This window comes from Caloenas nicobarica, chromosome 2 (assembly GCF_036013445.1).
Source record: "Caloenas nicobarica isolate bCalNic1 chromosome 2, bCalNic1.hap1, whole genome shotgun sequence".
Taxonomy (NCBI): Eukaryota; Metazoa; Chordata; class Aves; order Columbiformes; family Columbidae; genus Caloenas; species Caloenas nicobarica.
The window spans coordinates 29,470,292-29,487,692 of NC_088246.1; the positions used below are offsets into that span (position 1 = coordinate 29,470,292).

General features: G+C 36.0%; 1 protein-coding gene across 3 annotated transcripts in view; it reads left to right on the plus strand.

The window, feature by feature from the left end:
• The window catches only part of PHF14 (PHD finger protein 14), a 166,276-nt gene that overhangs the window by 125,739 nt on the left and 23,136 nt on the right, over positions 1 to 17,401 (plus strand). Inside the window, exons 18-19 of one of the 3 annotated variants that reach the window (XM_065629505.1) lie at positions 8,549 to 8,662; positions 10,319 to 10,401. The exons of 1 other annotated variant lie outside the window; for it this stretch is intronic. In XM_065629505.1, the coding sequence (XP_065485577.1) occupies positions 8,549 to 8,662; positions 10,319 to 10,390 (186 nt within the window). In that variant the 3' untranslated portion in view covers positions 10,391 to 10,401. The remainder of the gene's footprint in view (positions 1 to 8,548; positions 8,663 to 10,318; positions 10,402 to 17,401) is intronic. One more of the 3 variants, XM_065629504.1, reaches the window with a different exon arrangement.

A 17,401-nucleotide genomic window follows, 5' to 3' on the forward strand; every position in this document is an offset into this window, starting at 1 on the left:
ACAATAATGTTAACATTTAATCATTCCATATATCATTTTCAGCATTGTTAATTAGGGAAGAATGAGGAATTTCCAGGCCTTTTTAAGGACGTTTTAAAACAACAGCACTAATCGTGACCTTTCAGTTCCTGTGGGCTCAGCAAAAGATGTCTGATTAATGTCACATCTTAAACTGTGTCAACTGGGCTGTTCATTCCCTTTTTAGTAAACAGCCCATTGTCAATTTAGCTCAGTTTGACAGCATAAGATATCCTTGTTTTAGCTGGCTATTTTATATTATTAATGATAAGAGTATGTATCCCTATTTAGTAGTACAAAGTTAAATGGAAATTTTCCTTAGTTACTCTGTTGACTAGCGTTAATGTGTAAGTCAGGACCATCCACAAAATAGAGTTCCTAACATTTGTTTGCAGCTTCTGAAAGGATGTCTTAGAGATTTTTTTAATTTGGCATATTCAGATATTTGAGATCTGAAAAGAAGCAGATAACAAACATGTTTATAGAAAGCTTTTCTATAGATAGATTCACTCTTTTAAAATATTTTTACGGCTTCAAATTAATGTATTATTTTTCTGCTTTACCATTTGAAAATAAGCAATGGTACTTTTTAAGGAGAGAGAGGGAAAGGAAGAGAAAGAGAGAGAGAAAAGCAGTATGGGAAAAAATAATGGGATTGAAGGAAGCGCCCTTGGCATAGAAGGGAAAATGTGAGCACACACACATTCATAAGAATGAGAAAATCCAAGTTGGAGAAATACACAGAATCCCTTACATAGAAGAATGGTATGAATTAAGAAAAAGGACTATGGCAAAGTGGAGAGAAGAATGTGGAGGGCACACTGAGAGTCTTCCCCCAAAGCAGGATAGAGCGTTTATAGAAAATGTCTGAACCATAGGCAGATAAGTGGGTGCCATATTAAGTAAAGTTTAGGGAGCTATAAAACCTGCATAATAAACTTAGACTGCAAAATATGGTGTGCTGTGCAATTCCTTTCTTTATTTCATCTTCTTACTGGAAAAAAAATTCTGGAAGTGGGGAGAGATGAAAACCAGTCTTGATTTAATAAGTAGCCTTTGACAATTTTGTGATGCTTTTGTTGATCACACATTTTAATATCGCTCTGTTTTGCATTTTATTGGGAAAATCTGGACTTCAAGGAGTGGAAAAGCAAGAATCAGTGCTGATGAAAATGTAAGGAGCTAAATAAATATTACTTAAAGGACTTCTCAAAGGGGAAAAAAACCCAGCCCTATGAATGTGCTGACCCTGTCTTGAGAATTAAGTTAGATGGTACAATTTAACGCTTTGTTCCAACATCTGACAGACACACTCTGAATGCTGATGCATAATATCTGAAGATTGTGTGCTTGAAAGAAAGCTTTTTCCGAGCTACGTTCTATTTTTGTCAGAATAAAGCAGCTGCTCTTTGGAGCAGAGATCTTCTCAAGTGCTCAGTCTTCTAATTCAAGTTAAGTATCAGCCAAGTATTCTGAGCGAATTTTGTGTATGCTTTCTCCCAAGCTGCTGAAGTGGAGTAAAGGAAACTACTTCGATCATAAATTGTGTGGATGTGCAGCTTGACCCTGAGAGGTGGAAGTAAGTTTGCTGTTGTATTTTACTCCCAAGTTGTCACTGCCTCAGCAATCCAAGAGCATGGAATGATTGGGGCAATTTAAACATGATTTGAAAAAGAAACACAGAGTAAAACTGTACTTTTGAGAGACGATATGAATAGATGGCTGCGGTCCGCCCCTGATCATTTCTGAAGGAAAAAAACCCCGTTGTTTAAGGAAACAGACAACTGCAAATCCAAATGTAGATTTCCTAATGGAGCAATTGTAGCTGCAGCACTGCCTTCTACAAGTGATAACAGGTGCTTTTTACATTCATGGTTTAGCAAACCTTGTTTTAAACTCTAAGGCATAAAGTTCTGCTATTGTTGTGTAAATATATTGAAGGCAACAACTGCAAGTTATATGCAATGTACGTACAGCAACACAGTAAGCGCTACACTTACTATGGCCATATATGCGCATGATGTGTTTGACAATCGTTTTGCAACTTTTGATCTTTTTTCCTACAGAGGGGGGAAAAAAAGGATCAGAGAGATCAGAACTGTTGTACAAACTGGGCACAGGGAATATGAAATATCCTGATCCAGCAGTAATAAATTATGTGTGTATTGTCTGAAAGAGCTTTTGGAACTCCATAAAATATAAAATTAGGACAAAAATTACTTTCTAGGCTATAGTATATGTCTGTAGCCTGATTCATAATAACAAAGAAATAGCAGAACAGTATATAGGAAGAAAGTGGTGTGGACAAAAAAAGGAAAAAGTATTGAATTACTCTAATGTGCAGTGGTAATGGCTTAGTACAGCACTCTTGCCAGTATATTAATATCCTGATATTCGTATAAAATATGTTGCTCTGGTGCACCAGATAATTACCAAATTACGCAAGACATAGGAGATTTAGCACAAAAGGATAGATATTGGCATTTTCACTTTGTTGATGACATTCTAAAAATTTCTGGTGATGAAAAGAGAAGTTCGTGTTTGTACAGAAATTTTTGCCAATAGTTTAAGACATACTGTAATCCAAGATAGTAACAGGAAAAGTGTATTCCTTTGCATTATATGAGATGAGATTAGTGTGGTGAATCTATATTTTGAAGTTTAATTCCAGGATTCGCATTCTAATGAGGTTTAATTAATAACAGTGTTTTAAGAGTTGATTTTTTTATATACCTCAGAGACTTGGGGTCAGAAAAAGCCACTGAAAAACAAGGTAGAATTATAAAAGGTTTTTCTTTTGTGTCAGTCTTTAAAAGAAGGCAGAGGTTTAGAGCTAGCTTAAGGTTTATTACCTGAACTGAGATAGTTTCAGAGTCAGCTGAGAATGAGACCCTGTTGTGTTAACAGTGTATAAACATGGAAGTCATCGTCCCCTTCTCAAGAGAGAGAAAAAACAGCCAAGGACAGAACAATGGCATTGCCTCTGTGACTGACAGTGTAGGAGGTCAGCACATGTACCTTAAAGGCTGCATTTGTAATTCCCTGTCTTTGGAGAGGGCAGAGGAAGAGAGGAGATTGTCAGAAGTTAAATAAAATCAGCATGTGAAGAGTGACAAAGGCAGAATAGAAAGAGGAAGGGAAATTTTAGAGCTACAGAGCACAACTTCGAAGTTTAAAGCCCATATTCTCCCCACATTGACTAGCGCAGGGTAAAATCCTGGAAACGGCCAACTGATTGATCTCACGGGTGTAAGTAGATTGAGATAAACTCTGTGTTTCTCCTGGGTATTGTATTTGGCCTCCTGTGAACAGTGGAGAACTTGCAGATATCTCGTCTTCACTAGATTTTACCAAATTCTGGCTAAGATGTTGTGAATACTTTCCTAGTGTGCCCCTGGGGTGGAAGAGAGACTGAGGGTGGGTGGGAGCAGGCGGCCGGCTGATGGAGGGATGTCCTGTGGTCCAGGCTGGAGAGGCACCTTCCGTCTGACCCAGGGACACTTTTCCTGTGCAGCGCTGAAAATGAGGCTCTGTGAGGCTTCAAGCACTTCAGCACCGCTATAGAAATGTGCCAATTTCTTCCCATAGTCCTTCAGCCTTAAGAAGCTGACTTCATGTTTCAGAAAAGGCTTTTTTCTCCCCTTTTGTAAGTCTAAAGGGATACAAATATTTCTACTTTGTTGCTGTTAGAAGTCTGTGTTAGTAACTTTGGCTTTCAATTCATTACTGCAGTCATGTTTTCAGAGCCTGGTGTGAGAGATAAACCCTTTGCAAATGAAGACAGCATCCATTTTCTTTCTACCTCAGGCCACACAGAATTGATTGGGGTAATAAAATGACAGTACCATGTAATATACTGACAGCTCTTTAATTTGAAAACTAGTTCCAGGCTGATTCAAAACTTGTTTAAAGCTAATTTATTACTTGTGTAATTTTCAACTGGACCAAGGTAAAGGATGATATATGAAAACTGTTGCAGAGTTAACATAATATATTCAAACCTGGCAGCTTGAAATCATGTATAAAAGGTTTGTGGTTTTGTGGCTTGATTTGTTTTGATTCTATTTTAGTTTAGTTTTGGTTTAAAGTAGCAATGGCAGAAAAAATAGCGGATGCTTGGCTGGTATAAATACCAGTGTGAGACACTGTTTTTCCATCATCTTTTTTCAAATGCAACAACTTCTACTTTCTAGCAAAATATTTAATGCATTTTTTTTACATACATCATTTCTCCATTTTCTTCAAAATCAGAAGCTGTGTAGAGTTTCTATTTCATGAGTCAACATCTGTGCTGACAGTAACATGGACTGGTAAACAATTACAGTATTTTGTTACTATAGCATTCCCTCTGGATATACATGTCTGTATATACATATCTGTGTCATATTTACATGGACAATGCATATCTGTATATGTGTATTGATGTTATATTTAATGGTCTGTTTTTTAAAAAACAAAGTAAAAATAGTCAAGTCCTTAAATTAAGCCACAACATCAGCATAGCATAAAATGTAAATATTTTCCCCCAAAACCAAAAACTTTTATGTAGCTCACAAATAAAATCCACATCTGTTCTGTATGCACTATTGATTTTTCAACGTACTTTGTCAGTGATACTTCTGCACAGAAAATGACAAAACTAAAAGCACAATGTTTCCTTCTATTATAGTAGATGAAAATAGCAAATATGCCTAATGGTATGAAGGGGAGACAAGAACTGAATGCTTTAGGGAGGTGCTATAGTTGCACTTTTGATTTCTTACCTCCTGCCAGTCATTGTCACCTTTGATCTCTGCTGATCTGAATTAAAAAAACAAACAAGCAAACAAAAACAAAAAACAGCAAAAAAGCTAAAGGTCCAAGACTCCGAATTTAACCAGCTACAGTTTTGTATCTGCTGCCAACAAGGTTCTAGCTGGTGCCAAGACTAGCAGGCAAGTTCTGTCGTAGGACTAGAATATCCGATTTGTTATGTATTTGTGTCAACATGTAATTCAAATACTTTTTTTTTTTTCAGAACTGTGATTTATTCAATCCAATTCTGTTGTGGTATCTTAAACTGCATGAACATGTAGGTCGTACAGAAAGGCACAGTTGAAAGCAGAGCTGTCTTTCTTGCATAAACATAGTGGAATATCTACACATTTCATGTTTCTTCTTCAAGGTTTCGTAAGTCCCAAGAAGGATCATGTTCTGATGAGCTTTGATCAAAATTAGCAGTGTGCAGGAGAAATGTAATTACTGAGCATTCTAAATTTATTTGGTTTTGATGCATTTATATTTTGACAAAGGATTTCTGTATTTTCAGGAATCTGGAAGTACCATTTAATTGTGGTTTTCCCTGTAATTTATTAATTAATATAATTAAATATTGTGATCCATTAGAAAGCTACATCTTGATCAGTCCAACTTGGAAATGCAGGTATGTGAGCTTTCATATGCAGGTTGGAAAACATAGTAATATTTTAATTAAATGGGAAGAGCTTAGGCACTAGAAAAGATATGTACCAAATTAGCTATTGTGTAGGTTAGATGTCCATGACCAGTCATGTCCATCACTGGTACAGTTGAGGCTTACAAGTCAATGAGAAGTGCCATTGATATGGCTTTCAGGATACGAGGCCTTGAAAAAAAAGAAGAAAGTGACTTTTTCAAAGTCACTCCAGTATGTTATGGTATAAATAATAATTAGGAAGGACAAGAAACTAATTGTAATTATTTCTGAAAGACATTTTTCTTTTTAACATTTCTTCAATAAAAATGTAGTTTTAGGTCAGAGAGACAGATTTTTTGCCTTTTTTTGCAAAAGTAAACAATATTAATACTTTTTCAGGTTGTTTTATTTGCCTGAGTACAAGCCAAGGTACCAGGATTTGTTACCAGAACTGTTGCTCACTTGGTCATGTACTCATAAAACACAGGAAAGCCTTATGAAAGTTCTCACTTGTACCTTGCAGCATTTTTATTGTTGTAAGTTACATGAAAGGATCTCATTCCAATTACTGAATACGTTTCTTTCTGAAAGCTGTACTTCACATGTTGCTGAACTAGTTCAGAGCAATGTAGATTCGCCTTTCTTACGTATGTTGAGGCTATATACAGGTTTCCTGAGAAGTGGCAGCAGTGTGAAAAGAGATAATAAAACCAGTGTAATTGGAAAGGGAGACACATTTCCTCGGCTTGGTTTCTGAATAATAAAGTAAATTTGATTTCCATCCATCTCCTTAAAAATGGAAGTATTACATTAGCTAGCTAGTTCTTAAGAAAACTATTGAGAAGGGTGAGCAATCTGCTTGGAAAGAAGATATTTGAGACTTGATGGGGGAAGAGAATCCATGATGTGCTTGTCCTGTTGAGGCAAGAGGAATGGAAAAGGATGTATGTTTACCAAAAGGCAGTTGTTCAGACTGGCTTTGAAAAACATCATTTGTTACTTTTAAGAAATCGTAAGTAAAAAAAGAAAGTGTTGCTAAGATTATCTGCCCACAGGTAATAGAAAAATAATAAAAGTTTGTTCAGACACAAAAGACAGGCAGAATTCAAGGAGAGAAATCACTGAACCAAAGAATTTAGACAAGCACATCGTTTTCTTCCAGCATATGTGGTTGTTATTTTTTGGTTTTGTAAGTAGCACAGAAGAGCTTCTAGAACCGTATTGAGCTGATAACTTGCATGGCGATGGTTTAACTTTCCAGTTCTCAATGAGAAAACAAAATAGTACTGTTCAGTACTCAGAGTCAGTTCATGGCTAATTGGGTCAGCAAAAAGAGATAGTGTCATTGTCATGGCTCACCAGGACCAAACTGAGGTGGCCTTTGGGAAAGAGAACATTTGCTTGTGCCAGTCCAGATCTGCTAGGGAAAACAGCAAGATGTCAGGATAAACATGATGCAAAGTTTATTTTGGTGGCATATAGAGCATCAGACTTTTATTATCGCAATGCTAGAGATGTTTCTTCTTGTAGTTCACCGTGTTTAACCATGCTGTTGAAATTCTTTTGAGGAACTGACAAAGCTGAAAAGTAGTGTGTTGTTATTCCTGTCATGGAATTATTTGGGATGGTAGCTCTACCAGGGTATCTCATTTTAACTTTTGTTCCAAAGACCCAGTGCTTATGCGAGTTTTATGAAACAGTTCAGTGAAATGGCAGTTGGACTTATTGCTAACATTTTAATCAATCGTATTCTTTAGTCATCACTGAAAGCTGATTTTTCGTAAAATGTCTTGCTCATACTGAATCTTATCTGTAAGGTGGTAGGCCATGGAATGGGCCAGAATATCCTTTTTCTAAGTCACAGAGAAGTGGTGCAATGAGAAGGGCATAAAAAGCTTTATTTGAAATATTTGAGCTCAGAAGCTCTTTTAAAGGAATGCAACTGAAAAGGTGTATGAGATAGAGATATTAAAGTATTCCATCCCCAGGCCCAAAGAGATTTTTCCAACTTTCTAGTATTCAACAACCCCTTCCATGTATTGGTTCTTTAACAATACTTGATCTTACTGGTGATTCTTGACGTGATTCAGTAATGGTTGTTGGACCGCTGTGTTCACTTTTTCCCTTCCAACAGTAAAACATACATTGAGCTGAACTGCATATGCTGAATATTATCCTAATGAAATTCTCATTTACTTTTTAGAGGTTGTTATGTTGGAAAACTTAATAATGAGCTTTGCAGCTTGCAGTTTCTAAACGTATAATCTTGATTTCCTTGCAATTAATGACTGCAGAGGCAAATTGATATATCAAAGCACATATTCTGCTTGCTAAGCGATGACATCTAAAATATCTCCTATAATGAGTATTACAACAAGCACAGTAGAGATACTACGGATTAATGGATTTTTTTTTTCTCGGTAGTAAAATATCTCAATCTATGTGGTTATCAAAACCACTGTGTAAAGCATCGAAGGTATTAAGATGGTTTTTGTTTTGACCAAGCTAGTCATGTCACATTGCAAAGTCAAAGTAATTTGGAAAGTAGAATCTAAACTACTTAAGAATTTTTATTTATTTTACTGTAGTGTTAAAGTTACTAATAGACAGTCAACTCTGCTAACTTTTCTGACTTTACCAGGTTGTGTGGTATACTGATTTGCAGCGGTTGATAAAATACATTTGTGTGGGATTGTGCTAGAATGGGCCCAGCAGTTTTGCAGAAACCTCCATCTCGAATAAGGGGATGCAATGTAATATTCCCTTCCTTGCAGTTCAGGAGCAGGGGTAGATAATGGGCAAAACAAACATGCTCATTCAGAACTTTGCAATTCTGAAATGCTATGTAGCTATTTAATAAGTCTTATAATGCTCTTGTGAAGAAAGTATTATCATTTTAAGAGAAAATACGTGACAGATGTTTTTGCTTCCAGAGTAAAAGAAGTTCCCTAGGGTAAAAAGAGTAGAGTTTTAGACCTCAAGTATTTTTCATTTCTTTGTCTGTGCTTACAGCACAGTTCCTCTAAAAAGTCTCATTTTCTTGGCGTGCCACGTCAACACGCTGCTGAGGGGTCTATTTGTCTCTGTTGCCCTCAGGACTCCGAGCCGTCAAATGAGGTGGTCTCAGAGGCCCCAGGTAATGTGGTACCCTCTACCTCAAGAAGTAGCTCTGAAGAGCTGGTATCGGTGGCACAGAAACATCCAGAAGAGGTAGGACATTCTGTGTCTATTCTTTTCCAAGATTAACTGTTGGGGGATGCACAATTGCCTCTGTTTTTTGTGACTAGTGTTGTTTTACTCAGAGCAGAGACTTATAAAGCTAAAGCTCAACCTTATCCTCTCACACCAACTACATGCAAGGCCAAGGTAAATCTTAGGACCTTGATTAACAGTATCTATAAGCCAAGTATATTCTGTCTACTACTTTTTAATACTGTTTCCTATTATCAGTTATTGGGAAAATATTTTTTCTTGTTCCTGCCTTTCATGGCATGACAATAACAGGAGTCCCATTAGATCCTGGCAAATTAAACTTTATGACACTAAAGAGTCAGAAGTAAAATCTGTACATATGTATATAGGTAGATGTAAAGCTTTTGTCTTCCTTCACTAAATTTAAATACAGCTACTAATTAATGGGTTGTGCAAAAGAAAGAAGCTCACTAAGACTGTGCCTTTTTTTGTGCCCTTGTTTTCAACGAGATGATACTACATCCTAATGATGTACTATGATCATAAGTCCATACTCCCTGTTGTTAAAAGAAAAGGTGCCAGCTGGTAGGGTAGTTCCACAAAGTAGCCAATGACTTGGGATTTTTTCTGTCCCTGCAATGCGTACCTGTCACAGTACACCAGAGCTGGAGGAGAGGTTGTCTGCAGAATTCAGATTCACAACTTCATTTTATGGTGGCAATCATCCTTTCAGAGAACCATTATTGTCCTTCAATTAACCCTTCCTGTAAGAAGGAAGTCCTTCATTAATTGTGGCTTCCACAAACAGTTTAGTAGTTGTGGTTGTTATTATTGATATTCCCAGTACCAGGTAATATAAAGACTAGTCCTTCCTGCTTTTTTCTCGGGTTTCTTTTGACTATAATCTTCCCAGTAAAGGACAGTGTGACATACTAGCCATAGAAAATACAGTGATATTTATTAGTTCTTTAGTGCAGCTTTAGATAATTATCAAATACCTTCTTGAATTTCTCCTTTCCTCTGGTAGTCCTGTCACTTTGTCTGAAGAAGAGGGAAGTCTGCAGTATAGGGCCAGGAGAATTCTAAAGAGTGTCTTCTGGATTAAGACCAAATAGGTACTTCACTTATTTTGGAGTATCACCACATATTCTAAGATAGAAAGTCAGGTTATCACATCTAAACAGTTCTGAGGATGGATTAATATAAGCTTTTAGTAATACTTTTGTATATATTCTTGGGTAATAGAGACCTCTAATCTGTGGAGGGCCATGGGTTCTGCTTCTTAAGTCTCAGCTTTGACAATGTGTCTCAGTCCACTGGAGAAATTACAATTGAGAGCACAGATGATATTTAAAAATAAAAAGAGGAAAAGTGCTGCTGAAAGAGGAATGAAACATGGTTAGTAAAAGGCAACCAAGAGGAAGATGGGTATATAGTTTTTGCCTTTGTAGAATAAAAGCCAGCTAAACTGAGGGCAGGGGGGGAGAAATCAAGAGATGGAAATATACTTTTTGAATTTTACTAAATAGTTCATGTTGAAGCTGTTTTGCTGAATGTGGTTTCATAAAGTATTTTATGTGTTTTATAAAGGAATGAGACTTTATCCAATTTACTGCAATTTATATAAAAACAGAGAGAGGTGAGTCAGAAAGAGTTTTGTGGTTGGATTTGCAGGGAACCTTGAAAGGGGAGCACCAGTTTGCTGAATTTCCAAATTCAGAACACACCATGAAACAACCCATCTAAGTTACACATGGGTAAGTCAGCACAGTAAACAAACATTTGTGAATTATACTCTAAAAAACAGGTCCAAAAAGTGTTTGCAGAACTTTACTTCAACTAATGCCTTTTTATTTCTCATTTGATTTGAAGTCTCCTGGTATATCACTCCCTTATAATCTTTCAGCATCTGCTTAATGTGTTAATATTTGGAATTAACTACAGCTGCTAGCTGTTGGCATTATTTGTGTAATAATTTATGAATTCATGAATTCGACTCATCAGTATTGGTGAGAAGGCTGTTGTTAAGGAAAAGCTCAAATGCAGCCATGGAAAAGAGAAACAGGAGAAAAATTTAAAGGCAGTGAAACGGCTGTTGGCTAAGGACTTCAGGAAGGGGTAGGAGAATTGAGAAGGATGTGGAAAGTGATGTTCAAAAAGAGTCTTGGACTTGCAAATGTGAGGAGAGAGAATTTCTAGCAGGAGAAAGTGAGGAAATACCCATGAATTGCCACATAAATTTGCATAAAGCGTAGTTATTTTCCTGCTTACGGTTTGTTTTCCTCTTAGGCTAGTCTGAATCTACCACTCAATTACTTGTGTCATGAGTTTTAACTTTGTGGGATGTTATTTGATCACTCAGATGAGGCTTTGCTTTGCGTGTCCAGTCATTCCTCCTGGTAGAAACGATGGTTGAATTTTGAGTTCTACTCAAGAGGAGGGCAGGATGCCATCCACTCATCTTGCTGCCTCCCTTCTTGCCAGCCTCTTTTCATGCTCTAAAATCAGATTTAACTCTGTGTGGGGTAGGGACAGTGTCCAGCTATGTGGATTATGACAAAAGCCACTGCAGAGATAATTACTGTTGGCTGTTCAGATTTAGACGCCTCTGAAATTTTTGCACCTGTGAAGGATTCAGGAAAGTGTGCATATTCATCAGTGTATTTCAGATGCAGAAATATTTAGGCTTATAAAATAACTGTTTAAAGTTAGATACCTTATTCTGTGTTTCCAAAAGCTATGCAATCCTCAGTAAAACTCAGTTGTGTGGATTTGAATGCTTGAATGATTTTAATTAGTACCCATACTATAATAAGGAAGTTTCCTATGTGATTGATGAGTTAATACCGTATATATTATTGTCTTTTTTAAGAATTGGAATTGAAAAGTGGAATTGAAAGAAATTCTTGATGCATTTGAAAGGGGACAGATATGTGCCATCCTAATTTCAGTCTCATTTCATTAGACGTTCTTAGTTTCTTAGGAAACTGTAGAATAACACTGCTTTTCTTAGAATGTCATGCTAAACCATATAGTTTTGGTGGTTTCCCTCCAACAGTAATGCTTAAAATAGGAATTTTGTCCCCACAACCATTTCAAAATTCAGAACTGCACCATTGTTAGTATGACCTGAGTCACTACATTAAATTATATCTCTGGTATCACACATTCTGTACCATGAACTGATGAAAAATATTCTCAGGACATATTGATTACTTAAGAATCAGAGCTTTTAAAATGTTTTAAATGTATGAATACACTTGCTTGAATAACACTGTCATGGTTTGATGAAGTTGAAAGGTGACTGAATTAGGTTTCATCACCCTTACTCTGTTTTCTGTGGTCACTTTGTGCATCTAGCAGTTGCAGTATGTTTAGTAAATATATTTGTACAGATTTTTAGATGAATATACATTGACATTGAAGAAAGTGAAGCATAGTTTTAAAAGGAATTTTGCTTTCCCTTTTTTATATAGTGGCTAAAGAGCAAGACAAGTAGGCTGTATCTTGATACCATTTCTCATAAGCAGCACTTTAATCCATGGGGAATGGTGGTGTCAGTGGTTGGTTGTCTAAGGAAGAAGAGGCTGGCTTTGACAGTTCGCTTGAACCTGAGTCTCATAAGAGGCATATCCTCTTCTTTAATGAGAAGTAAAATAGAAATACCTGAGTTATGTGTATTAATTTCCTTTGCCAATCCTGTGGCAAATCAATTAATTATGTTTTAGTAGTGTAAGCCTAGAGGGTAGCAGAGCTGTTATTTGTAAATGGCTGCATTGCCAGAACTGTGGAGATAACAGATGAAATGCTGTACCATTCTCTCTCTTGGAAAAAAAAATGAATTAAACAACCAGCCAAAACCCTCCCCGCCCCAACCCCAGGGGAAAAAAAAAAAAAAGTATATATGTTCTGGAGCATTTTAAGGTAAAATTAATGATGTGATGGTAACATATGAACATTAATAACTTCTGTATCTGTGGTGCTTTCTGAATGCTGTATTAAAACCATAAAAGCTGCACAGTGTTGTGAATCTCAGCTAAAGAAAGATTAAGATAGGTACCAATTAATCTGTTTCTGAACTATTAGACATTCAATGCTTACAGTTTATCTGGATAGAGGACAGACTTTTTTCCATTAGTAATGCACAGCCTCACAGCCTAGGTATAGTGTCTTGTTTTATAGGAGAAGATCTGTCCCGTACTTAAGTCATCTGCCATTAGTCCCAAGTATGGTACAAGCAGCTTAAAATGATTATAGAATTCAGGGTTAAAATCATTATATTATTCTTGGAAAATTTAGGGGAACAATCTGCATTTTGCATTTACGAGCAAAGGGAATGTTTCTTAATTTTTATGAAAACAATTGGCAGCTGATACTGTCTTTTGTTTCCTGAATTAGCTTCCTTCCTTGATCTCTGGATAAAACCTTTCCCAACAAGTCCCATTGCCTCTTCAAGTTGAGAGTATGAAAAAAGATTTTTTTAAAACCTGAAGCTATAACTTCATCTGCAGAGCTTGCAATCCATCCTTACGCTATCTTATTACACTGAGGGTTTTGTCTTTTAAGCAAAGTATGTCATATGTTCTGAAACAATTAAATAAAAAGTAATTGTGTGGCCAAGCTTGTAATAATGCTCATGTGGTATTTTCTCCATCTGCTGTTCTTAGAAGACTGTTGAATAACTGGATTTCCATAACTGACATCTTTCATGTAGAATAAGCATTGGCAAGAAGCAAAAAGATGATTTCCACTCTTAAAGAACACAAGAAAATATTAGAGAAAATGTACATTTGTATATCTGTCCATATGTATAAATGCAAAGCTTTTATGCATGTGCTTGTGAAAAGACTGTGCATTCTGTTCTAAATTTCATAGGCATAATAAGATTTTCCCTCTGTTCTGCGTAGCTGCTAGCTTGAACTCAACAGAAGAATTGTGTCAGACTGTTGTTGCTATAAATATGTTAGCATTCCTCACATACCGTAAATTGAAAAAAAAATGCAGTTACCCACATAAAGTGTATTGGACTGCATATATACTCTTCAACACTAATTTTTTTTGGTTCAATTTCTAAAGAACTTTCCCACTTAGAAAAGTCAATGGAGATTTCTATGTTATATGGACCTAACAATCTGTTTCCTGATGTAAAATTATAAGTGATAATTTACCAGTTATTCTATATCATGGATAAATAATCCCCCTTTATATCAGAAGTTGTAGGCCTGTGATTTTGGAACAGAAGCCAGTCTGTACTCTGAACCAGCTACTCCGCTGAGATTGGGATGTTCATTCTGTGCAACATCACACATACTGTATGTCATACTTTAACAAAGAGAAGAAAACATATTAGACCAGCTGTGTCATCCATCCTCCAGAAGGCATAGGATTGATCTCTCAGTTGCATTTGTTAGTACTTTCTTCTGGTTTTAAAACTTCTGAACAATGGCAGTTTTCACACTTTCAGAGCTTTTTCCTTTACACTCCTGTTCAAAGCACCTTACCTTTATTGCGTCCCTCCTCTTTGTGTGGTTTTTTTTCTGTCTTGCAACTCTTCGTTGCAACAGATTACAGATCTGGAATTGCTGTGCATTTAGAATATTTTCTGGACCCAAGTCAGATTCTTTCTAGAGAAGACAGAATTTGGTTATTTGGCTGAAATGTGGTGATTTGGCCCATAATCAAACTCCTTGTGTCAGAATGTGTGTTCCAACTATCAGACTCATTTATCAAAACAGAAGAGTTGAGTCACTTATTCAGATCATTTGTCGCTTAGGAGATTTGTTTGATTTTACTTTTTATGCGTCTACAAGTAATTATTATGAATACCATAGTTCCCATTAGTATTTTGTAACAAAAGTGCTAAGCCACGTGCCTAAAAAGCATTAGAGTCTGTGTTAAAAGTGAATTAATAATGAATAGAGAAGAGAACATAATACCTTTGACTACTGAAGTGGTTCCTCTGTAAAATAAACTGGGAAATACCATAAGCATGCAAATGCTCTGAAGTTAGGAATTCATTTTTTCCGTCTAATCTCTTCACATGACTGTTTTATGTAATCTTCTTAATAACAAAACATAAAGGTCGCAAGATGGCTGGAAAACGCTGTCATGTGGTTCTGCTTTTGGAGTCAAAATTTATTCATGTATATTTAAGCTGTAAATGGCCTTATGGAATGAGGGCTTCTCTTAGAAGAACATTATTAATTTTAAAAATGAATTAGGTCTGTTTAAAATTTCCACAAATCCAAGACATTTTTCTTTATTTAACCTTTTCACAGTCTCTGCCCTTCTTTAAAGTACATTCAGTCCTATATCATCTGTTACTCAGGAAGGTATTTAATACATGACTTGGCATCATTTGCATTATACAAGAAGATTAACTTTACAAGCTCTGCTATTAATCTGAGTAGCTCTACATATTGACCTATGAAAGAACATAATTAAGTTAGCTTAATTAAGTTAATTAATTGTTACACTCTGATGAACTTACTATTCAGAGGAAATTAAAGGCAAATAGAAAATGGCATTCATCAGTTTGAAATCATATTTTAAAGTATTTTACAAAGATACATTATATTTAGAAGTTGAAAATATCTATTGTGTAATAACCAAAGCAGAGGCAATTAAAAATGTCAGAAGCTGAGAATTCCTGCAGTATTCTCTCTTATTGCCTGACATTCAGCCATATTTCTAAAAGCAATAGAAAAGCGCCCTAGAAATTTAGAAAATAACTGTTGTGGGGTTTTTTTTCCAGTGCCCAAATAATTGAATTTGGAAATGGACACCACTGTCTACACATGGACTACAGAGGAAAGCACACTATCGAAGTTAGATAAGTGTTACAATCTGTTATCACACTCTCCTTTGTGGGAGAGGAAAAGGGGAAGGTTTGAAAGCACAGGGCAGCAAGCAGTACCCCGTCTAAAACACGTACTGGCACGTCAGCATAAGAAAGTCTTTCTTGGGTAGTGATAGAGGGGAAAGGAGAGACAGTTCTGGAATTTCCTCCATCAGCTGCATTTCTTTGTCAGGAGTGCCTGCAGGTCCGCTGCAGGAAAACATTCAGGGTTACAGCACAGATCCTGGGCATGGACAGATGCTCCACATGACTCCAACATCTGGGGAGCGTTCATCAACCTTGATACGCACTGATTTGTACCCTGGAGATCATCAATTCCAAGTAGCCATAATTAATACAAAGTAAGAGAAAAATGACCAAACATGCAAGAAATGTGCCACAATAAATGCTGCCGAATGAGGAGTTTATAAATCTGTGAGATTCATTGATTTTACTATGGCTTTAGTTTGAAATTTTTTGTGTGAACAATTACTAGTTCTCTACTACTCTTTTTTTTTTCTTTTTCCCCAGGAATATAGATTTTTCTGGATGGCATCCTTAGCAATTTTAGGATTTTGTGGTTTCTTTCTGTTGTAAAAATGAAACATTTTTAAAATGGGTAGGATCAGAAGAAACAATTAAATTACAGCTACTGTATATTTAATAAGACATATGGGTTTTCTTTAACACCTTACCCCCCCAAAAAAAAAGTTTTAATTTTTGTAAATTGAACTTGTTGTTATATTTGGCCACTTTAAAGTGTTATGAAGCATTAAGCAACTTGTTATATTCTGAGAAGAACAACTTTGATTTCGGCTTAAACAACATGCTTTAAATCATATATATGTATATATATATATATTTTTTTTTTTGGCTAGAGGAAGACAGTGGAAAATGGAATGACAAATCAGAATTAAGCAAGCTTTAGGTAGGAAAAGAGCAGCAAGTGGTACAAGTTGAAGGCTGTTTCCCACCTGCTGTATATTTTGATAGCTGTACTGGGGTCAGTGGATTTCCATGTACCTGTGTGCACTGGTCAGCTATGACTGGATTATTTTGGGGTATTCATGGCATGGTACAATATCGTGTAAGCTACTGTTGTCATTTGCTGTATGGCATGTGTGATACACAATGGAAATTCTTTCTTAGAGGAAAGTAAATGTAACTCCTTTCTTCAATACATTAGGTACACACTCTCAGTGTTCTTTTTTCTTTCTTTTCTGAGGGACTGGTTATCTTCTTTCTTATTTGTAGTATTTGAATGAAAAATTAAGCAAATATGTTCTGTGGTCATTGTATGCAGTGTAAATATTGGACTTCACATTGCACTATGTGAACAAAGCAATGATCCTTTTTCTAGGTGGTATATAATGTCAGAAATTTTCCATTTTATTTTAATATGACAGGTTGAAAATATCATCAGAACCCTTTTAAGTTATTGTAGTCTAGATTTTTGATAATGAAGCTTGAGCAGAGTTGAAAATTTCAATGTCATCTTTGAGGTAGTGAAGGTAAGCAGAGGTCAGTCAGTAGTCATTAATAACGTAGGTTATATAGATTTTTTCCTACCCAGTTGTTTCAGGGTTATCGCTGAACTGCAGTGCAATCCCAATAGTGTCGCAATGCTGCTTCATCAAAGTATTTTTTCTGTAAAGTTCTCTCACTGTTAAGCAGAATATTTAGACATAGAAGGGTTCATATTACCTAAATATTTTAGCACGGTTGGATCAGTGATGTCTTAGAACAGCTTTTTTTGCTATTAATGTGATAGTCATATGTACATTAATCTACCCTAAATAACATTAAATTAAAACTAAATTTATGTTAACGCCATGTATAAATTTTCTGAAGACTATGAAGTAGACTAGCATACACCATTATCCTTCATAGCACTCACTGACCTGCTAAATCCTTCTTAA